The sequence below is a fragment of the Diadema antillarum genome, unplaced genomic scaffold, assembly GCF_040938485.1.
Source record: "Diadema antillarum isolate AM-2024a unplaced genomic scaffold, OU_Dant_1.0 seq00000659_RagTag, whole genome shotgun sequence".
Lineage (NCBI taxonomy): Eukaryota > Metazoa > Echinodermata > Echinoidea > Diadematoida > Diadematidae > Diadema > Diadema antillarum.
Genome location: NW_027271571.1, coordinates 650,734 through 674,981, shown reverse-complemented (window position 1 = coordinate 674,981; position 24,248 = coordinate 650,734). Strand labels below are relative to the sequence as shown.

At 38.4% G+C, this 24,248-nt stretch overlaps 1 protein-coding gene across 1 annotated transcript in view; it reads left to right on the top strand.

The window, feature by feature from the left end:
* Window positions 1–23,748, top strand: part of LOC139736628 (uncharacterized) — a 52,852-nt gene extending 29,104 nt beyond the window's left edge. The window contains exons 2-6 of the mRNA XM_071647378.1: window positions 14,719–15,007; window positions 15,753–15,962; window positions 17,183–17,356; window positions 18,641–18,804; window positions 19,990–23,748. Of these exons, the coding sequence (XP_071503479.1) occupies window positions 14,719–15,007; window positions 15,753–15,962; window positions 17,183–17,356; window positions 18,641–18,804; window positions 19,990–20,272 (1,120 nt within the window). The 3' untranslated portion in view covers window positions 20,273–23,748. The remainder of the gene's footprint in view (window positions 1–14,718; window positions 15,008–15,752; window positions 15,963–17,182; window positions 17,357–18,640; window positions 18,805–19,989) is intronic.
* Window positions 23,749–24,248: the final 500 nt, after the last annotated feature.

Here is a 24,248-nt window from a genome sequence, read left to right as displayed (position 1 = left end):
CGTAGCAATGTCCATTGACATAAAAATGGAGTCTCTCTCCAATGTAGGCAAATTAATCATCTGCAGGCAAAATGTCTCCCAGGCCTTATCTCCACAAACATAACAGGTCAGCAGGTAACACAGGAGTGACTATAACAAGTCGCTTCAGAGCCAGAAGTGACGTAACTCTCAGAGCAGAGGTGTTGGGTACTCTGCCTACTGCAGAATTTCTCTGGCTTACTATCCATTCACCCCCTTCTAGCACATTCTATAACTCTCTCCAACCTACTAGCCAGTCCAAGTTCCAGGAAACCTGGATGACTCACTGCCTAACTATGTACAAAACATCATTACCAAGAATAACTACCAATCACATTGGGCTACAGGGACAGTGCCTCACTCAGCCAAATATGTAAGCACTTCCCAGAAAATTCTGGAAAGGGTGAACTCATTCTAAATTGAGTGAGTTATAATGTATTTCCTCTTACATGCATGTACTGTGTAGTTACATTGTATACCACCTAGAAAATTCTCCACTGATCTGGTCAGCCTGTATGTACTATATCTATACCACATAGAATGTTCTCCATTAATCTGGTCCACCTGTGTACATACACATTAAAACAGCCCGGCATACAGTACATCATACATGTACGTGTACATAACTACTAGTGTGTACATTTGTGACACTATGTACTCTTTATGAATGTCAAATTCATGAACAAAACATGATACAAGCTAACAATGTTTAACATGACAAGTTTATCACCTGCTAGTTGGGCTTAAGGTACAAGTAGCAATCTGATATCCTCTAAATTCGTATGCACATTATAGTAACAGTTGGACATCCCCTGAAAACAAGATTTCAGTAAAGTGAGAAAAATCTTGAAATGTGAACATGATGCATCCTGATTATCTCATTTTAATGGGGTTTGCCGGTATTTGGTATGAAGTATTCTTTACTTTGTCACATTATACCACTTCTAGACTGCTGCATGCTGTGTGTGGCACTTACTGTACTCGGGTTCAGCGTTCCCTATGTGCTCTCCAAGATTTCTAAGAAGTATTTTCTGATGAGGAGAGGATTTGCGTAACTTGATAAATGCAGAATGTAGTTAGCGTTTGAATTATATAGACAGAGATTGGGTCTTCTGGAGAGTTAGGTGTAGAAGCAGCGAAATACTGCGGTCAGTTAGAGTGTCAGATGCAGTAGGCACTTCTCAAATTAGAATTTACACCGTGGCCTGGGTAGTCAAATAAATTTACGTTCAGGCAGAATCCATAACATGAACATTTATTTAAGTTCATGCAGAACCCAGCATACTGATAACATTAAAGGACAAGTCCACCTTCATATACATTAGGATTGAGAGAATGCAGCAATATTAGTAGAACACATCAGTGAAAGTTTGAGGAAAATCAGACAATCCGTTCAAAAGTTATGAATATTCTAAGTATCTGCGCAGTCACTGCTGGATGAGAAGACTACTACAGTGTTTGATGTCACATGCGTACAACTATAATAAGGAAAATAAAAAGAGAATTTCACAAAACTTTACTTTTTGAATAAAGTGCACATTTCTTCAACTTGCTACTGACGTATGTTAAGGGTAATATTATTCCCCCTGCCTTCTGAAAGAGAGAAGTCGAGTGTTCTTTTGTTATGCGAGAAAAATGGAAATATGTTGAATTTTCTTTATTCTTGCTTTATATCGTTGTACTCATGTGACATCACAACCTTACTTAGTCTTTTCATCTAGCCGTGACTGAGCAGAAACTTCAAAAATGTATAACTTTTGAACGGATTGTCCGATTTTCCTCAAACTCTCACTGATGTGTTCTGCTAATATTGCTGCATTCACTCAACCCACATGTCTATGAAGGTGAACTTGTCCTTTAAACGTAATGAGTTCTGCTGACAATCCCTTGGCTGTCAGTGGACAGCATGAAAGAACATTGTGACATGCGCCTGTAATCCAGCTACTTTGGAAGCAAGGGCTGGGATATGGCTCAGTCAGTAGCGTGTCTACCTTCACATTTAAGAGTACTTGGTTTAAGTCCCGAATCTCATTGAGCAATTTTGTGTGTAAGCATTCGATTCCCTCTGTAGTAAGAGGCAAAAACACTCGGTCCCTCAGATAGGACATTAAATGGAGTTCCCATGTGTGTGTTAGCCACGACACACATGCACGTAAAAGAACCCACTTCATTCATTCATCTCAAAGAGCAGGGTGCCAACCCGGTGAAGTGGTCCCCATACTCACCCTCACGCGAAAACTGGTAGATGATGCTGACCCCTCGTGGTTCGCCCAAGGTGACTAGCAATAGTCAGCAAATGGTATCAACCAGGCACACACTGCCATACGCTTGAATGAATGAATCAACTAATAATTTCTTTTCAAGAATGAAATGTCACCTTGTTCATATTTGTACCTTTCAAAAATCATACATGTTTGCTCATTTTTTTTCCCATTCATTTATTCTTTTTTTAGGAGTTTGATTACTTGGAATTTCCCAAATAGAGTGTAACATTATTTTTTTTTTACCACTTGCCCCACCAGCCAAGCAGATTTTCAAATTGTTGCAGGAAGCTGTTTGTCAAATATGAATTTTGCATGACATGATATAAAGAATTACTTGTAAGTCAAGGGCTTGATACAACACAATGATTATTTAACAGGGACTCACACATCAATTCGCATGCTTATACACATTGGAGTAACTGTAATAATTGTAGTTTAATAGATAGAGTGTTGGTGTTGCATACCTTTGGGGCTTTTTCACATACATGTATTAAGTGTTGGAAAGTTGTTGAAATGAAAGCAAACTGCCCTTCATTACTAAATGTGACCCTGCATCACAAAACCAAAAAAAAGTGAACTGACAAGGATTTTTAGTTAAGAGCAGATTCTGAAAGAGAAGACTCAAAGCTTTTAAATGATGTATAACTCAATTCAGATGGACCTGTCCTAACCTATCTAAACATTGGCAAGAAAGCCACAAACTCTGGTAAAGTGTATACTGAGAAAAGAGGCTCTGAAGTATTGTATAGGGTCTATTCAAGTGCTTAATCTGACCGTTAGCTGGCTGCGTGCAATGAATAGGGCAAAAAGAGGATGTACAACTTTGTAGCAACAACAATGAAGTAACAAGATATGAAACTCGTCACTTAAAGATGAGTTAGGTGATATGCGGGGGGGGTCATCAGATGTTGGTTACCTTTGATCGACACATCTTAAAAGGGGAGAGTTGGGAACCAAAGCAGTACTATGTATAGCATTTTTATACCCCCGCCACACATAGTGTGAAGGGGGTACATGTAGGAATCACTGTGATGTTGGTCGGGCGGGCGGACGGTCGGTCGGTCTGTTGCAAAATCTTGCGTCGCGAATTCCTCTTACAGTTTCGAAGCAATTTAAATGAAACTTTGGGTAATTGATGATATTGAGGTATAGATGTGCAAGACGTGTTTTTCGTGTTTGTCGGACAATGCGTTGCCATGGTAACCATAATTTTACCAAAACCTTGTGGATTGAATTACTTCCATAGTATCTAAGCAATCAATTTCAAAATTGGTATCTATGATGATCTATAGGTGTAGTTATGCAAGACACTCTTTGTGTTTGTACATGACAAAGTGTTGCCATGGTAACCGCATGTTTTCTTCAAAATCTTGTGGAGTGAACAACTTCCACAGTTTTGAAGCAATTGAAATCAAATTTGGTAGGCATTATGGCCTTGAGGCATAGATGTGGAACACATAATTTTTGTGTTTGTCAGACAAAGCGTTGCCATGGTAACCATAATTTTACCAAAACCTTGTGGATTGAATAATTTCCACATCATTCGAGCAATTAAGGTCAAATTTAGTATGTATGATGATCGGGAGGTGTAGTTATGCAAGACACCAATGTGTAAATATAAGAAAAATGTGTTCTTGAATCTTGGATCTTGGATAAGTAGACCTCCCAAACGTCTCCTGTGGAGTTTTAACTGGAGGTTGCGTAGAGGGTGGACTTTCAGAGAAAGGATGAGAGGGAAGGGTCCTCAAACAGGGCATGTGTAAACTTAGGGGGGTCCTTTTGGGAAATAGTAGATGGGGCCAGGTTGTTCCATGCTTTTACAGTGCGTGGAAAAAAATAAAACTTGTAGACATCAGATGAATTTGATATATCACAAACTGCTTGGTATGTCCCCTTCTTTCCGTTGTGAACTTGTTTCTAAGTATGTTATTGTACTGTATGTCCAGTTGGCCATGGAGGATCTTGTACAGGCATGTGAGTCGATGTACCTCTCGTCTGTCTTTCAGAGGGATCCAGTTTAATTTATTGAGAAGATGCGTCACACTTATATCCCTCCCGTATGTATGAATTGGTTACAAATCTTGCTGCCTGTCTTTGCACCTTTTCTAAAATTTGGATGTTTTTTACTGTATGTGGGTCCCAGGATGCCGAAGCATATTCCAGATGTGGTCGGACCAGGGAAGTATACAATTTCTCCTTAACAGAGGGGGAGCAGTAATGAAAATTCCTCTTTATGAAATTAAGAGTATTCATTGCTTTAGAAGAGGCATGTTGGGATTGTTTATTCCATCGGACATCTTTCTGGATGTAGATTCCTAAGTAGTGGATTTCTTCTTTCTCCTCCAGCTTAATACCATGTAAGCTATAATTCGGTTTCCCCGGAGTTGTCTTTCTGGATACTCGCATGGTTTTACACTTAGTTGGGTTAAAGTGCATTCCCCATGTTTCCGACCACTTGGTCATGGTGTTGAGGTCAGACTGGAGGGCTACTTCATCCTCAGTTGAGTTAACCTCTCTATAGATCAGGCAGTCGTCTGCAAATAGTCTGGTTACACTTGAGACTTGGTGGTGTATATCATTGGATAGAAGAAAAAGATGGGGACCAAGTACAGTTCCTTGCGGAGTTCCGCTGAGGACGGGTTTCCAGTCTGAACATTGCCCATTTATACAAACACGTTGTCTAATCTCTAATGAGTAATCTGCAATGCGGGATAACATCAAAGGCCTTGGAAAAATCCAAGGTTATCATGTCCGTTGTTTTCTTTTTGTCAACATTCTTGGATAGGTCATTCATAGTGAGGATGAGCTGAGACTCACATGACCTGTTTTTCCTAAAGGCATGTTGGTTGTCTGCCAGGATGTCATATGAAGACAAGTGACGCATCAGATTGCTGTCAATTATGTGTTCAAGCAGTTTACAGCATGTACATGTCAATGATACTGGTCAGTAATTTGTTGGCTCTTTCGGGGAACCTTTTTTAAAGATTGGAGCAATGTTTGCTTTTCTCCAGTCAAGAGGGAGAGTCCCCGTGTCCAGTGATTGTTGAAAAATAAAACTCAATGTAGAGGCAATTTCATCTGCAGCAATCTTCAAGACACGATTGGGTATCAGATCTGGCCCAATTGCCTTACTTATGTCCACATTTAGAAGAAGTTTTCTCACACCTTCAGAGGTTACCTGGATAGGTGGCATATCAGGATAAGGACTCTGTGGCATATCGGGCAGGTTAGAAGTATCCTCTTTTATGAATACATGTTGAAACTGGTTGGCAAGAGTTTCTGCTTTATCCTGGTCTTCTGTGACAGTGACATTGTCATAGTGTAGAGTTTGGACACTGGTGTTGTCCTTCCGTCTCAAACGAATATATCTCCAGAAATCTTTAGGATGATCACTTTCAAGCATATTGTAGACATACTGCCGGTGTGCTTTCTTTATGATACCATCAACTTGTTTGCGGATTTTGTGAAATTTGTCCCAATACACTCTTTCATTCCTAACTTTGGCCTCATTGTAAGCCTTTTCCTTTTTACTGCATAGACGTTTAATCCGAGAGGAAAACCAAGGGGGTCTTGAGCATCCTTTAACCTTTTTGTGTGAGACTTCTTCAGATACAATACGAAGTAGGGAGTCACGAAACCATGTCCAATTTTCTTCCACAGTAGAATCTTCCGGTTTTCAGGCAAAGAAGTCAGCTGCTATATGACCTGCCTTGTCCTTTAAACTCTGTGTTGACTTTGCTCCATATCAGTATGTCTCTAAAAGACTTGACTGGAAGTCTAGTCTTAGAAGTAACCGTAGCTGTGACGATAGAGTGATCACTCATACCAGGGCGTGGTACAACATCCTTAACAAGAGAAGGATGAGTTGTCAAAAGAAGGTCCAAGATATTTGCAGTTCCATTTTCACTATGCCTAGTCGGAAAAGTAACAATTTATGCAAGGTGGCTACTCCTAATAACGTCGAGAAGAGTTTCTTGTAAACATTTTTGGGTGGGGTTTCTCCATCGTTATTCCAAATCATACCTGGGACGTGTTGCCATGGTAACCACTCATTTTTTTATCAAATTGAAATTTGGTGTGTATGATTCTTTTTAAGTGTAGTTTTGCAAAATGTCCTTTGTATTTGTATCGAACAATGCGTTGCCATGGTAACCGCATGTTTGTTTGGTTTTTTTTTTTTAATCATGTGGAGTGATCTTCTTCCACAGTTTTCAAGCAATTGAAACCAAATTTGGTAGGCATTATGGCCCTGAGGTAAAGATGTGGAACACATAGTTTTTGCATTTGTCACACAAACCGTTGCCTTGGTAACCACAATTTTACCAAAACCTTGCAGATCGAATAACTTTTCCATCATTCAAGCAATTAAAGTCAAATTTAGTATGTATCATGATCTAGAAGTGTAGTTTTTCAAGACACTAATGTGTTAGTTTAAGGAAAATGTGTTGCCATGGTAACCACTCATTTTTGTATCAAAATAAACCATTCAAGCTATGAAGGTCAAATTTGGTGTGTATGATGGTCTTTATTAAAGTGTAGTGATGCTGGGGGAAAGCATGTTTCCATTTGCTGTAAGTTTGATACTCAGTGTCAACTCTGTAATTGTACAGTAAACTAAAATTATTCTGTTTCCAATTCAACAAATGCACAAACTTGGTATTATCGTCATTGCCCTCATGACATCACATACTATAAAGCAACACTAGGGGCGGGGTATTAATCACCTTCAGCGATAATTCTAGTTACTCTTATTTTCACAAAAAGAATATGATATAGGGAATGGAAGTTATATTGAGATACCGCGATGAAGTCGAGTTCTACAATGTACGGGAACCCGGGGCAAAGTGGACCAAAAATGTTTGTCCAGTCAAAACGGGAATTCAAAGCAGAGTAAACAATTTTTGTTGTTGTGATACTATTACTGTCAGCTCTAAGATCTGTATTTATCTACGACTGACGATAAGTCTGGTTCTGCTATGAGATACACTGTGATTAATACACTTCAACACTTCGTGAGTTTACTGAACAAAAAAATGCAGCTCTTATGCTATTTATTTTTCCAACAAAATTTCATGAACAAAAAAAATATATTTTTACAATACTTTCCCACAAAAAAAAACCTATTACATCTGCGTTCGTATTTACACCAAAGAAATTATAGAAACGTTCAGGAGCAATCCAATGAGATAATATAATATGCTAATAAATCCTTTCCTCATGTAAACACATCCTAGACTAATCTTATAAACACATCCTAGACCCGGGTTGAATAAAATACCTGTGGTTCAATACTTTACTGTGCGCACGTGTGGTTTCAATGTATACTGTCCGACGGGAATGGGGGGGGGGGGGTGTGAACTAGTCTGTGCGGTAATGCAGATGTTGCCTGGATAATCGCGATGTCGAGGATGTCGTCCGGCTGGCGGGAGTTGTCGTTGTGTCGACCGAGATGCCACCGCTTGCACCGGAGGACTACCAAGGTACGGGAATTCTGTCAGGGTAGCGGGAATTGCCCTCACGCTAAGCGAGATGCCGTTGAGCTAATGGTGATGCCGTCAATATGATGCCGTTGAGTTACCCGACGGTGATTCCGCCGAGCGTATTTGCTATGCCGTCGAGATAACGATGGTTCCGTCGAGATAACGATGATTCCGTCGATGTAGTGAGGATTCCGTCGAGCGTATTAGCGATGACGTCGAGCCCAGCTCGTCAGTGTCGATCTATAAGGGGACATTATAACCACCTCTCATAACATTATATATTCACAGGGTAATATCAATCATGAACCACAGTTCAATACTTCCTTATACTTAATAATGCTCCTGTATACTTCCACCATGACAAACAGACCTATATATACATACTACAGAAATAAACCATCGCCATGTATATACTCATAACTCACTTAACATATAAACATGACAGATCATCTCATATAAACTATCTCAATCAAAAACCAGCTGAACTGTATTCTCTTAACATATATCCCGTTCTCATTATAACTAACCTTTAAATCCTTCAGCAACCAAAATTACATTTTAACTTATCACTTAACAAACTTCTAACCTCATTCACTTTAATTATGAACAACAAAACCTGGATTGTATTTTCCTGATACAACCATAGAAAACCAAAATACATTGTATCCACAGCTATCGCGGTAAATTTAACCATTCCACCTATAACATTCACCTGCTGACTTGGCCTGCCTTCTTGCCAAACTACAACAAATCCTATTGCACTCTTATACAACATATCCAATCTGATATATAGCACAATCTTTACTCTAACATTCTTAATCCACATATTATTATAGTGAACCAGCGAACATAACATAAATCTCTATATACAAATATATATATATATATATATATATATATAACAATAATGACGAACTCAGAATATTGCAAAAACAACTTAATACAGCTACAAAACTACTTACGTCTGATTTGGTGTTCAGACCCTGAAGTAATGGTGAGGAGGAGACTTCAGCTGTTGTCAGTGCCTGCAGCATGTCTTGCGCGTGCCCTGCCCTAATGCGTGGGGCTGCTGTGCCATGACTCTCCTGCCTGAAATGCAGCGCTGCGTTGTAGGCCGATCAGCTACCTCTCTACTCCTATCACCAGTGAGTTAGAAGAGCATGTCTTGCTCTGACAGATGTTCAGATCCAACTGATTTTTCCCTCCAAATTTACTTTCCTTGTCGCCTCTAATATAACTCCACCCTCTACTGTGCTTTAACTGGTTCCAACTAGCTTTCCCCTTTTTATTACATGTCCCTTTTCTTTCCAACTAATTCCTCCTTTTGGCTTTAAACCTATCTATCCCAACTATCTCCCCCTAACTAAATACCTATTCTCTCCTACCAACTCTCCCTTTCTACATTAGCCATTCTACCCTGACTCCACTGAGCCTCCCTCTTTCTTCCACACTGTCCTTTCTCCCTAACCACTTCTCTCCACCTGGCTTGCCCGATTCTAACTTTCTATGCTGTTTACGCCTGCTGTCCCCATTTCCCACCTGATGGTTTGCCTGAACAAAGGAATCTCACACATTCCACACTCGCACTCTCAGTCACATCGTGACAATTACCTGAGGACCACCGCTAACAAATGACAGTAAAATTTCTTTCCAAATTATCACTTTTATCTGTTTTTTTTTAATCTTTTTACTGTGAATTTGAAAAAAGTATGAAAATTCCACTTTGCCCCAGACCATTGGGGCAAAGTGGAATACAAAACGCAAGGCATGCGGTGTGCGTGGAAACGTACCAAACTTCATTTTACCCACAAGCCCATTAGTTAACGTGTTCCACCTTGCCCCGTCCACTTTGCCCCAACCATGTATAATTTTCCCAACGTGCATCAGTGTGACTTTGGCCTATATTTGCTATCCCTGATATCACAATTTATGGAAGCTTAGATTACTTTGTAGTACCGGTACTTTATATGGAAATAAAATCAATTTGAACTTAATTGAATTGAATTGAAATCCAAGCATCGTTATTACCATGGTTTTCGAGGTACTATTTCAGATAAGCATGATGATTTGGCATAAAATATGTAATCATCAATTGTTGGTTTTGAGGTTTGCAAAACAGACATTTTCCCTAAAGACACACATATAATCATTTATTTACACAGCTCTGATATCAAAAGATGGAGCATTCCTAGAGGGATCTTGTTGCACGAGCTTTAGATAAAAAACTGACATGTTTCACTTTGCCCCGGGTTCCCCTGTACTTAATTCAGGTACGTTTCAACAATTGTTTGTGTAAATTATTAATGCAAACCAAAGGAAAATCCTTTGCATGTTTGGGCATGTGGGAGTAAGTCGATTTTACAGGCTATCTATTACCAAGAGGCCTTTGACACAAACAAAATGAAACATGATAATAAAGTGTTTTAAAGGTTGGCTTAACTTTAGCGTTGGCCTTTTCAAATTTTGAACCTTGACCCTTATTTACATAAACCAAGATGGCTATGTCTAATCTTACCGTCATTATAAAAATGATCAGTTGGGTGAGCTCTACAAGCCTGCAAAATTTTGCAGCAGGGTTTGTTCAAAAGGTTGGGACCCAAAGTTTGAAACATAGGTCCAAAATTAAACATCAAATTAATGAAAATGCCTGATATTTACAGTAACACCTAGCCATATTATAATATATTCCATATAGGATTTGCTTGAAAATCCCTCATAATTATACCCCCGCCAAACGAAGTTTGAAGGGGGTATATAGGAATCAGCGGACGGTCGGTCGGGCGGTCGGTCGGGCGGTCGGTCAGGCGGTCGGGCGGTCGGTCGGTCGGGCGGTCGGGCCGGTCGGTCCGTTGCAAATCTTGCGTCGCGAACTACTTCCTCAGTTTTCAACCGATTCCCATAAAACTTGGCACAGATGTGTGCCTTGGGTTGTAGATGTGCAAGACGTATTTTTTGACAGTACCCAAAAGTACGTTGCCATGGTAACGGCATATTATGGGCAAAAATGGGTACAAATCTTGCGTCGCGAACTCCTCCCACAGTTTTTGATCAATTTTTATGAAATTAGGTACAGATGTTCATCTGAATATGTTAATGTGCAAGACACATATTTCCGCAGTGGCAAAAAGTGCGTTGCCATGGTAACGGCATGTTATTGGTAAAATATAGGGCAAAATGCTTCATGGCAAAACTGCTTCATCAGTGTTCTTCCAATTCTCATGGAATTCATATTGAATGTTTGTCTTAGGATATAGGTCAGCATGACACATTTCTTGACAGTGACAAAAAGTATGTTGCCATGGTAACAGCTCACATATTATGAGCCAAAATGATGGAAAATTTTGTGTTGCAAACTACTGCCTCAGTTTTTGCCCAATTTCCATGAAACTTGGTACAGATGTGTGCCTTTGGTTGTGGATGTGCAAGACGCATTTTTCGCCAGTACCCGAAAGTACGTTGCCATGGTAACGGCATATTAATGGCAGAAGATCAAGGAAAGATCTTGCGGATTTAACTACTTCCTCAGTTTTTTGACCAAAGCTTATGAAATGTTGTTTTGACCAAAGCTTATGAAATGTTGTTTGGCGGGGGTATAACCAGTCGCTGTAGCAACATTTCTAGTTTTCTTGGATGAGAATGAGATTGATTGTAAATACCGATGTTTTATGGACACCACATTGATAATGTTTTGTATCTTTCTCATTTTCTCCAAGAAATGGCATGAGAACTGTAATTTGATAGCAGTAATATCACAAATGAATACCATCCACACAATAAACCAAGAATCAAATGCTCATGTCCTCAATTATCTTTTTTAGGGAAAATTTGATATATCATTCAAAGTTTGCTTAAAAATACCGCTCTTACAAAAATAATGTTTTTCTTATAATGCAAGACAATCTTATGCTATCTGATAATGTGATACAGTGGTAATAGGTTCTGGAGAACTCTACATTCCTGCACAGCAGATTTTGTGTGTGTTTTTTGTGTGGCTCCAGTTGTAGAGTGATCTACCGATGTTACATAGACACCGTGTCTTAATTTCAAAAGCAGGAAAGGGGGCCTTTTTAAAACAAAAGTGTTCATAATATGTTCATAATATACCATGTTGATATAAAGTATTTGAGCCAAAAACAGAATTATTCAATGACATCTCGTGCAATTTTCTGTACCCCTTTCATACCAGTGTTACACAGAGGACACAGTGTCCATGTAACACTGGCACACATACTATGTATCGTCCCCAAAATGTTTGTTTCCTTGAAAATGTAGAAGCGTTTTTTACCTTGGATGCTAAATGATCCTTACTCAAGGAAAATAAATGTATTATCATTATAAGTGTCTGAAATTTTGTGTAGCGTAATTCTGCAAAAATATACCATGTTACATGCGGACACCGTGTCCATGTAACCTTGGTACAACTGTACTTGCCAAATGACAAGTTTTGTGCAGTTACAGCTTGTATTGACATCTACCTATAGTGAATATTTTTAACATGATAGCTAAATGTAAAACCTCTCAACACACATATAATTGGGAACAATTCAACTGGAAATTATAGATTTCTATGACACTTAGGCCAATACAAGCAATACTGCCGTTACGGACGGTGTCATCACAAAAAGTCAATGCCAGATGAGTACTGCTAATGTTGACTGCTATAAGGATTGCATACAAGTAATTAATTGATACATACGGATATTGCAACAAAAAATTTGGAGAAGCTGCCCCATAAAAAACTTGATAGTCATCAAGATGGATCCCCAAAATAGCGATGTTACGCTGGACACCATCCTGATACAGCAAAGTTTGAACACGAAGTGTGGAAATACTCGGACTTTCTTGATTTCATAATAGATGTATTTAGTGTCACAAATGAAGAAATTCTTTGGACTTATAACCACTTTGGCCCTTCTAATAGTTGAAATAAAGATATGTAGCAGAATACCATTGTTACATCTTTTTTGATCATTGGACACCACGTGTAACATCGGTATTGACAATTTTAAGACCTATATTATAAAAAAAAAAATGTTTTTGTTTGATATGAATCATTTTGCTGTCGGAGAAATTGGCCAAGCAGTGGTGTTTGGTTAGATTATTTCAGAATTGCTAGTAACTCGGACAATGTGCTCAATACTCTGTCATCACATTACCCTGTTTAAATTCTACCCCCCCCCCCCCCAAAAAAAAAAAGAGGCTAAAATGACAGTGGACACCATCAAATAAGTACATTTTTACACAAATTTACCAACAGGGGAAGCATGTTTAGTATTTCATGGTATAAGCCCTCCTATAACTTTGATACTCAACACAAAAAAGTTTTGTAAGAACAAAGCACTGAGACACAAAATGTTGGGCATGTTGAGTCTGTGCCCAAAAAACCCTGGGCCCCAACTTTTTGAACAGACCCAGCAGTCAAAGCAGTGCAGCCTCCAATACAAGACAAAGGGAAATTGCATGTGTGTGCTTGTGGGTGCATTTGCTTGACACCATGATTTAAAAATGGACAAAAGCAGAATTAGCTCAATTGCAAAAAAAAAAAGAAAAGAAAAGAAAACAAGATTTTTGTCCTGTGTCCTGTGGGGTTCGAACCTGCACATGACCGAACTTCCGTCTGTGGCATCAGAGACCAAGTACTTAGCCATGTAGCTATACAACCAGTTGTATGTCTCCACAAAGTAAACATGTGGAACATAAATAAGATAAACCAAAAATCATTTCGTCTGGGTTCCATTCCCATTTTCCCTTTTAAGTTACAAAATTGTTGCCGTTATTAGGACATTTGAAAAAATGAAATGTAAGATGACTCAATTAAACTCATTGTCTCAGCTACAACATAATCAACAGAGATACAGCTTCCAGAAAGTTGTCAAGTCAATGCATGAATGGGGAAAAATCACCTCCCATAGACATAAAACAGAAACTCAGCAGATTTTGATACTTTGCGTTTAATCACAATTTTCAATATGATGACATAAGCAAAGTGAAAACAGTGATGCTTACTCGAAAACAATTGACTAAAGTACAAAATATCCGAATTTGGGAAAATATTTAGCAAAAAATGACTGAGATGCGGGCAAAGATGGGTTTTCCTGGGCATCCCTTGCATGCAATAAAAACAGTGGTCCTTTCTACTGGAGAAACTTACGAGGTCAGAAGTCATGTTCTAATGCTAGACATGGAGAAACAGATTATTTTTCTGCTTTTTCTGAAAGTACTTAACAAAAACTACAATGTTGTATGCTGTTTTCCAATGTGAGTTGAGGAGTTTTTAAAAAAAAAATATTTTGAGCCATTTTCAAATGCTCAGGAAAAAAGAGCAGCTTGTCTTTTCAGCATTGCTTGTGAAGTACATGTACATTTTTACAATTTTGTGTTTGACAAGTGAACGGAGTCTGGTTCTCTTATTCAATATCCTTGTTTTGTTTTGGTTTGGTTTGGTTTGGTTTTAGCCATGAATTATACATAATTTGTTATGTTAATATGTGAAAGTTTTAGCAAGTTTCAGTGAGGAGAACTTAAATTAATTTATATTTATGTATTTTGCTGAGGAAGAAAGCGACTAACACGATGCCCACTTTCTACTGCATCAAGGTCATGTGATACAGTATTCAGTGCTCTTAGTCCAATGCTAGCTCATTCTAGGGACAGGCAGTTTTCTTTTGTGACATTGTACATCAAAATTATGTTGCATGCAAACAAATAAACAATAAAAAACATAGAGTAGATAATGTTGTGACCTGAATTTTTACTTTGTTGTAACCGGAATTTCGTTATAACTGTGTTCATTATAATGGGAGTGTAATGTAATCCCTTATGTGCTCAAAGAGGTGGGATTCAAGATATTCCTGGTCTACATGTATTGTATGTGATTTGCAATTCCTTCAAATTTGTAGTCATTTATAATTTTGAGATTTTACATCCCGCCACATAATATTTCTATACCATGACAGTGCACAAGATATAAGTGGCACGAACAGCTTGGGTCGGTCTCCAGTAATTCTGGCACCCTCCTCTCCAGAGTCTGAGTCTTGTCTACTGCATGTATCCTGCAAACCTGGTGGAGAGGTTGTCTCGGCTGCAATCATCAGTAGTGCTCGTCATGTGGAGATTCATAGCAATACAGATGGCTACTTGAAGACAGTGAGGGGAGAAAAGATACTGCTAGAAGAAGAACTGGAATATGCAATCTACATGAAAGAGTTCATACTTGAACGGCCACACCGCATTTTCGAATTGAAGGTAGGAGTTCATATTGCCTCCTAGTCACAATGGGAACTTTCACAGTATAACAATGTGTATTGTATTATGATTGTCTTGGATATTTTAGTCTGTGATTAATCATGGAGAAATCATAATGCCAAGCTCATGCCTGTGTCATATTTTTTGATACTTTGGAGAATGCAGACTTTGAGTTTGATATTGCTTAGAATTAGATAGAGAATGAATGTTTGTCTTCTGACGCATACAACTCAGTACTTCCACTCCATGTCATATTACAGAATGTATCAATTACGACAGCAAATTATGCAAACCTATTTGCTTTATCGCCTACCTGTTTGTTGAATTGTTGTTTTTCCATTCACTTGACATTGCAGGGGTTTGCTAATTTGACAGCTTAATTGCACTTAAACATGCTTGAACTTGAAAGATAAGGAGTGCAGGTTTAATGGGTGTGAATGGGCAGGACTACAATGACTCTGATGATTGGAACCCTTCTTAAGAAAGTACTTAGGCCATCTTACAGTACTGCATCTAACAGTGAAACCTATGAGAAACACGTCATTACAAATTGTGCCATGTAAGAAATGTGAATGTTGCAGGCTTGGAATCATTTTGATTCACAGGCAACATGTTGATCATGTTTAATACCTCTTCTGGTGTACATGGCATACCACCCCTCAGATATGAAAACTTTGAAATTGTCATGAAAGAGATAATCTTTTCACTGCAATGGACTATCACTCCCCCTCATTTCACTCCACAGTTTGTGTCTCTCAGTGACAAAGGTCGCCTCCATTTGCATCACTTTCAAGCAACACTAAGAAAGATCAACAGAAGTAGGGATAATGCAGGTATCTCATCAAGTGGTCGTGGTAATATTGACATGGATCATGTGCGAGAGCTGCTTGCTTCACAACAGCCCATATCGGAACAAGCAGAGAGTTTGATGAACACTGTTGAACAGTACCAGAAGGTTTGTAGCTACTCTGTTATTCAAGACATATTGCAAGACCCTTTGTTCATTACTTTAATTTGTTTGTTTGTTTGTTTTTACTTTTGTCTTTCAGTATCCATGTTGTATCGTTTACCTAGATAATTTATATGATTGAGTTTGCTATACAGTTTGAATATATTTTTTTCTGCAGCTGATTGACAAACTGCCCCTACATCAACGTAAATAAACATACTGATTAATTTTTGCATATATGTACTTTGATGTAGGGCAATTTTTCAATTAGTGGCAATAAAAATAACAACTTGATGCAATAATTTATTGAGTTTGAAATAGTTTGTATTATACATTTGTAACTGTACAACATAATGTTTCCTTGATATTTTGAACACCGGAATCTGCAAAGATGCATTGTGTATTACCTATTTTTTCAGCATCCTCTCCCCAGGGTAGCCCCATCAGTGGTTCATACACTGTCATATGTACATGATGTTTACATACATGATTTTAAAATATTTGAAGTTTCAGTTTCAAGCAGTCACACTGCAAAAGATCAAGAAGTTTGGCGAGGGTGGGGGAAATATCCCTAGTAGTTGGAGTGAGAAGTTTCATGGGAGTTTCATAGGAAGTTTGCGGTCACACTGGCTAAACTTCGACATCTTATAGATTGTGATCTTAAACTTCTCAATCTTTTGCTAGTCTGACCACGCGAAATGTGAAGTCAACACTAGATGAATCTGTACAGAAAAGTAAGGAGACATTGACACTTATATACAACAACATCTTTGAAGTCTGTGATAAAAGGATTGGTAACATCACCGATTCTTAGTGCAGACATATTAACTAGTGTTTGGAAGTCAGTAATGAAAAATGTAGGTTTTTTATCACTCAGCTTTAAAGGGAAAAATGTTAACAATGTCATGTTTAACTGACACAAACTTAATGCATTTTAATAACATAGAGGGTAGAATCTTATCATGGCTGAAGGATAGCAATTCAGCAAAATACAAGTCAATGTAGAAGAGTCCAGAAATTATGATAACACATATTACAAGACATACGTGTATGTGAGAGTAGAAGGTGACAAAAACAATGCAGGAAAGCAGAATGGGAAAGTAACCAAGACTGAGCACACTTCCGTTAAGAAGAAATATTTAACACCTATGCTACAGAAAACACTATTGTGATTATGATGAGGTTTATGATAAAGAGCCTAATGTTCCTCTCTTCCTTTGATACAGAACCAGGGGACAGTGCTGCAGAATCTGCAAGAGGCCACTATCCACTCAATGACCAGTCAAAAGTCAGGTGCCATTGACGTAGGCATGATTGGGCAGATGGCAAGCCTTCTATCAACAGTCTCTCGAACACCTTCATCAGGACAAACACCACCAAGTCCTGATGCTATGCTGAAAGTATGTTATGAGTTTCACAGCACCTTCTTAGATTCTGTCTACCATAACCACTAATTCAACTACTACTACTACTACTACTACTACTACTACTACTACAACAGGGGAAACTCGATATAAAGAGGTGGTCGGGACTGAGTCGTTTTCTTCGTTATAGCGGAGATCTCATTATATCAGTAGGCATAAAAAAAGCATAACATTAACCCTAACTAGGCCGGGCTATTTCGAAAATAAGAATGCACATTGCCTCTGATGTAATCTAAAAAACTGCAAAGTTGATTTTTTGAAAATTATTATTTATGCTAAATTATGCTAATTTATGCAAAATGATGCATGAATATCACTTTTGGCTATAGATCACTAACTAAAGCTCAAAACAGGCACATTTTTGTGTGTAAATATTCTTTTTAGTGTCCTCAGCAAATGTAGATAAAAAAATTCTCACGTCAGAAAACTTTCTTAAGTATTTTATTATTTTTTTTAATTTCTTATTTACGTCTTTGTTGGGTTTTTTAACTTTTGTTTTGCTTTACATCGCTATAACAAGTTTGATTAGGTTTGTTTTTCTTTGTTTGGAAATCACAAAATTCATCTCGTTATAGCAGTTATGTTTTAATAGCTGATCTCGCTATAAGAGTACTGTTTTACATAGACTTGTGCGGAAGGAAATTTGGGACCAGGAAAGTTTCCTCGTAATAACCGATATCTCGTTATAGCAGTGTTCGTTATATCAAGTTTCACCTGTACTTCTTCGAATGTATCTACTACACAAAAAATCCCACTATGAGGTTGTGAGGACCAGCAGAGTTTTCTGTTGATAGCCCTTGCTCACTTGGTTTATTTGAACCAGTGTAAAAACTATTACTACTACTACTGCTTGTACCACATCTACTCTAGACAAAACCAGCTTAACCTGTTGAAGACAAGTCCCGAGAATACTTGGGCAGGTGTGTACAGGAAATGCGTGTTAAAGCAAAATTAGTCTGTCCTCACTGGTTTAAGGCTGTTGGGGACTGTTATATTCTTTACAATTCATGGTCAGATTTCCCAGATTTGGCAAGGATTATCACCAAGATATCTTTGCAAATGAGCTATATTCCCACCTGATGGCTCCTAGGGACATAATGCCCCTGGAAGGGGATGGGGATGGGGGAAGCAAACCCCCCAAATTTAAGAAAGAGAAGAAACAGAGGAGAAAAGTTAAGGTAGTGCTATGAGTAAGTAGATTGGTGACTATACAAATGTAGTTTCTTGTTTGTAAATCTCTCTTTGCCATAAACACCACAGCTGATGTCTTCACTGCACCAAGGTGGGGATGCTGGGAGCAATGAAGACATGTATAACACTCTGAAATCAATCTGCAGAGATGTTACCAACTTGAGGTTGCCAAGGAGGGAAAGTGAAAGTGATCAAATGAATAAGAACAGTCAGTCAGATGATCACAGGGAGAGGTAAGTTTATTTTCATTGTTACTTGATATGGCTGTCATCATACTACTCTGAACTGGGGGGGGGGGGGGGGATGCTGGTTCTAATTGGGTTGTCTGAACTACCTTCCACTCCATGTGACTGGTAATAAATCTAAAAGGTCAAAAATTTAGAGGATAATGTATTGTATTAATTAAATGCCAGTGCTAACAATAAGTTTTCACGATCATCTCATTTTGCAACCAATGCACTATTGGATGTCCGCCTGATATCAGACAAAGCCATCTTAAGCATGTAAGTATGACAATCACACAAGCACACCTCATTCACAGTGTACCATTCCAGTTCTCCCTGTGGCAAATTAATGTACGGTAAACATTTTGTTGCTGCTGGTCAGATCTGTATGCTGGCCGTATGCTCCATGCAAATAAATGAGGTGATCTTATGCACCCACACACAACACCCAGAAGTAAAGCGGGTCACATTTTGGTGTCAACGTGTGCACTTGCAGTAGTCCGGAGTAATGCAGTAATCACATTAAATTTTCCCTTTTACCATTTTGATTATGACTGAAATATTGTCACTTCACAAAAGAAATGCATTGTCAGAGCTTATGACTTCACTTTTATTTTTCCCCGACACATAACAATTATTGAGAAAATCTACAGAAGTATGACAGTATTGAGAGAGAAATAGTGCTCCATGTTTTTGTGTACGATTAAACAGAGCTGTGCACCCGCACAGCGTTGTTGACGTATTGTGTGAAATGGAAATTGAATAGCGCCACCCCTGTTTTTATCGCTGTATGCGATAGGGGGAATTGAATATCAAATCAGTCAGTGAAAAAACCAAACAAACAAACACCTTTTGATGTTTTTGGACACACACAGACATGGGTACATGAATGGACATGTGTATGTGTTATCTCCAGAACCCAGCACATACTGGATGGGGACAAAGTCATACAGTATGTGGTGTAGGTACATTTACACATTGTTCATTTATGGAGAAGTCTTGTTCTCTAAAGCTTGCTTTGACATGGTTTGTTATTTGCCATGTTTGTGTCATCTGATTGGCATAGACCATAGAGACCATGCAAATATGACGCTTATTTTTAGTTTTGTTTTGCTCTTTGACACAAAGAAACCAAGACATGCAAGCCAGGCTAATTGACAAGGTAATATCTTGTTCGTGTTTCTCGTAATGTAGGTTCAGTGATGATGAGAGGAGAAGAGAGACATCATCACTTGAGGACTCATCTTTTGAAGAACGGCTTCAACCCATGATTGCTGCTTTGGCGGAGCGAATTTCAAAGAGGCTTGAGGATAGACTAGAAGCAATGCAAACCCACATGGACCTTCGGCTGAACAAACTAGAAACTATGCTTTCTGAACTTTCCTTGCAAAAAATTGCTGAAGTCAGAATGATGGAAAAAGAAGACAAGGCCAGCTGCAATGATGAGAAAGAATCAAATCTACAAAAGTACTTATGAGTGTCGGCATGTTGCATGTCAGTAAGCTGAGTTGGTGGTACATGCTCAGTCTACTCAGGTGCTATGGAAGCATTTTCATGTTGTGAGTAGACATGACAGTCTCCAAAAATAAAACCTCTAGGTTATATAAGAGCAAAATCTGTATCAGTGGAAGGTGCTAAACCATGATAATCATGTATGGAAGGACAGAACTGTGTCATGATTGAAAAGTATGGGGACTATTATTCATCTGCTTATCACCCTCATCACTTTTTCATTTTCATGCTGTTGGCAAGAGGTTCATTAACTTGGCAGCATAATACCTAGAAAATTTATTGTTATAGCAATATTGATTAATAAGGGGGTTTGCAAGATGACTGTTGGTTGTGGCAGCACATATTTTTTCCACACTTGCACTCTTGTCAGACAGGTGAAATCACATTTCAAGTTCTATGTGGACACAGTCTTCATGTGATTAACATCCAAACCAGAAGCAGAGATATGCTTGATCTGTATGCACATGGGTTTCGGAAAGTGAAGATGAATGTTTGTAGGCTAAACTGACCTGTTAATCTCTTCAATCTGATAAAGGTGTATTTGAGCACTTCTGTCAGTGAAGTCAAGTGGAAGCTGTATCTTAACCTTTTGAAGACATGCTGATTTTGCTACAACACGCATTTCCCATAGGCACCTGCCCGAGTATACTTGGGACAAGTCTTCAAGGGGTTAAAGAGGTCTTGTTGACCAAGATATTGTGTTCATTAAGTCAGGTCTTTTGTTATGTCTGTGGTTGACAAATAACAGGGAAGAGAAAAAGAGGACTCTGCTTCATTATGACATAGGAAATAAGTATATCAAGTATTTTGTTGTACTTTTTTAAAATCAGATCTCTCCATATCAGGTTTCCTCTGGAGATGTGTGTGAGCTCTGATACTTAGTTTTGAGAAATTTACATCAAAAGGAGACATGCCCATACATAACTTCATACGTTGTCATCCCCAATCAAAGTTTAATGTAAGCCAAGGCTCCAGTGGAGTGCAACACCGATACAATCCAGAGGTTAGCAATACAATGTACAAGGCACAGACGAGACATGTGCACAGGTATACAAGTCACCCTGAATGCAAGACTCCAATGAAATTGCACGAACGTTATGGTCGGTGCTATTTAAAGGCCTGGCAGTCGCACCCTCTTGAAGAGCTGGAGAGCTGAGCGAATCTCTTTGAATTTGGGCCTGGTCTGGCAGATTTTCTTCCTTTCTAGTGGAAGCTGTAGGTAAGTTTTTGACAGCAGTCCTGAGGAGAGCAAGCTTTTTCTAATAATTCAGCAACTTTTCTTCCAAATTCTCAACCATCTCTTATTTGACCCTTCAACCATGGTGTTACACAGCACAAGAGTGAAGAGGAGCAAGGCGTGTCTGCTACCCAGCTATTAAAGCTACATAATTTATGCACGGACGCCTTGTGGGTGGGTGTGTCTCCCAGACTACAGATGAAAGACTGTTTGCTTTAATAGTGCAATTATGACTTGATTTTTCATACTTTTTTATGTCACAGTTGGGCAATAAAAATTATTCTATCTAAGAATGTGTGATCATGCCGCTCTTATTTCTAAATTACCAATCAGTAAAGTCTTGACAAGGGCAAAGGGCAAAAGGTCAATGAACTATCCCTGATAAGCACTGTACTTGCAATATTGTAGTTTACTCTCAATAACTTTTTAAAGGTTTGTGCTATGACCACAAAACTTGATTACAGGTTTATCACCAAAAGATGCATGTTAAGTCTGAATATCGGTTATGTCTGATGAAACTCATACCACAAGTACATCACCTAAAGATGCTAGTGAAGTTTGAATATTGGTGAAGCCTGGCAAGGTCAATGGTCAAAGGTCAGTGAACTTACATTGAAAAACACTATTCTCACAATATTGGGGTGTACTCTCAGTCTCAGTACCTTTACACAGCTTTGAGCTATGACCATGAAATAGGTACATCACAGGTATGTTGTCTAAAGATGATTGTCAAGTTTAAATATAGGTCAGGTCTGAAAATGTCAGAGGTCAAAAGTTCAATTGACTTACATTGAAAATCACTATATTCATAAACTGCAATATGCAGGTGAGACATCGCTTGGCATTGCCTTGTTCTTGTGAGAGGAGCATGTTTTACATATGTTGCCTATGTGTTGGTTATCTCTTTTGCCATGATAGGCCAAAAGAGTATGCATCTGGCTAGACCTTTCTCTTTTTTGTCAATGCGAAGGTGACTTTGGTGCATTTTTTTTTTTTTTTTTTTGGTGTGTCATTATGTCTTTCCTCATCATTGGTGAATTGATGACTTTGTGTATCTTTAAACAGCAGATCTTCTTCCACTGTGAGTTCTTCTCGGTAGTCCCATTACTGCTTTATCAGGCTAGCCATTTAGAACATACCATGTTTTTCCTGATGGTTTTTGTCTACTAGATCCTTTGCTGGAGACATTGTAGTATGTCCACTGCATACAACTGTACTTCTTAGCTACACTCTTCAGCTGCAGTCTCCTATTCTAGTCTTGGCACTATGTACACTGTATGTGCAACATAAAGCTCTACACCTTTCTTGTAATGGACATCAGTCTTGATCGTGTGTCTGTTAGTTGTTGCTCTCGAGTGGCTTTTGATCAGTCTCCACTTTGATATTCCTTATGTACATTTGTACCAGTACACATACTGTTGAACTTTGCCAATCTCATGCACAACAGCTGTTGCCAGCTCCTTTTCTACTTGAGACATCTCTTCTTGCACTGTAATTTTTTTAGAGACATAAGTCATGGGTTTCTCTTTGATACTGCAGAAGCACAGCTCCTACACCATCCTTTGAAGTGTCTAGACTTACTACCACTGATTGTAGTACAGTGTACATTGTACTGGTGGTTCTGTGATCATTTTCTTCAGCTTTTCCAAGGATCCATCATCTTGTTCCCATATAGTCATTCTCTTTTTGATAAGCTTTCTCAGTGGCACCATAGCTTGGGGAAAAACTTGGCACGCAGTTGCCTATTAAAGTAGTCACTATACCCACATAGGGTTACATCTCTTTCCGGTATGTAGGTTTGATCACTGCTCTGACTACACAGCACTTTAACCTTGGCTGGGTCTACCTTCCTACATCCATACCTCCCCATGAACAGAACTTGTAGAATGTAAGCTAATTATTTGAACAAGAAATCAAGAATTTCATTCGCATTACCCCTTTCAGACTAAAGAATGTTCACCCTCATCAGGGCATTTGAAAAAATCAAATACAAGAACGGGCACAAATGAATGTCAGATATATTACATCATGAATTGAATTGTGCTTTTTTGATTTGAAAGGATATTGTTATGTATTCCCTAAAGTGAATATTAACGTGACTGACATTGTAAGTACAGAGACGAAAGAAACAAGTCTTCACTCGAGAGGGGTATAATTCCGAAGCGTATATTTTCGCACAGCGCATGCGCAGCTTACAATTGCGTCCACATGTATATGTTCACACTCATAGTTATTCCAGATACATGACATCTCTCCCCACTTAGCTTGAAAATAAATTTTCATTTTTATATTGCCTATAATTTATCAGACTTAATCCAATTTTCCAAAAAGTACTTAACCACCAAAAATTGTATTTATCCCTCAAATAAACACAATTTCTTTATTTTGTTTTTGCTTTGTTTTAAGCCAAAATAATTAAATGTATCATTAAAACATTGCGCATGACATTTATGTGTCACTGTTTTGAATTTGAACTTCAATCTGATTCCATGAACATTTGTATGTAACTCTAAGTTGTTTTTTTTAAATCAAACTCTGAAATGGATTTAACATGCATCTGAATAAACATCAAATTCTTGTTTTTAATAATAAGAATAAGCAATTTCCAAAACTTTACGAAATGCTTTCATAACACTAATCCGTAATCATATCCGTTAGACAGTCCATAGTTCATATCCGATTCAATCAATAAATCTCAGTTCAA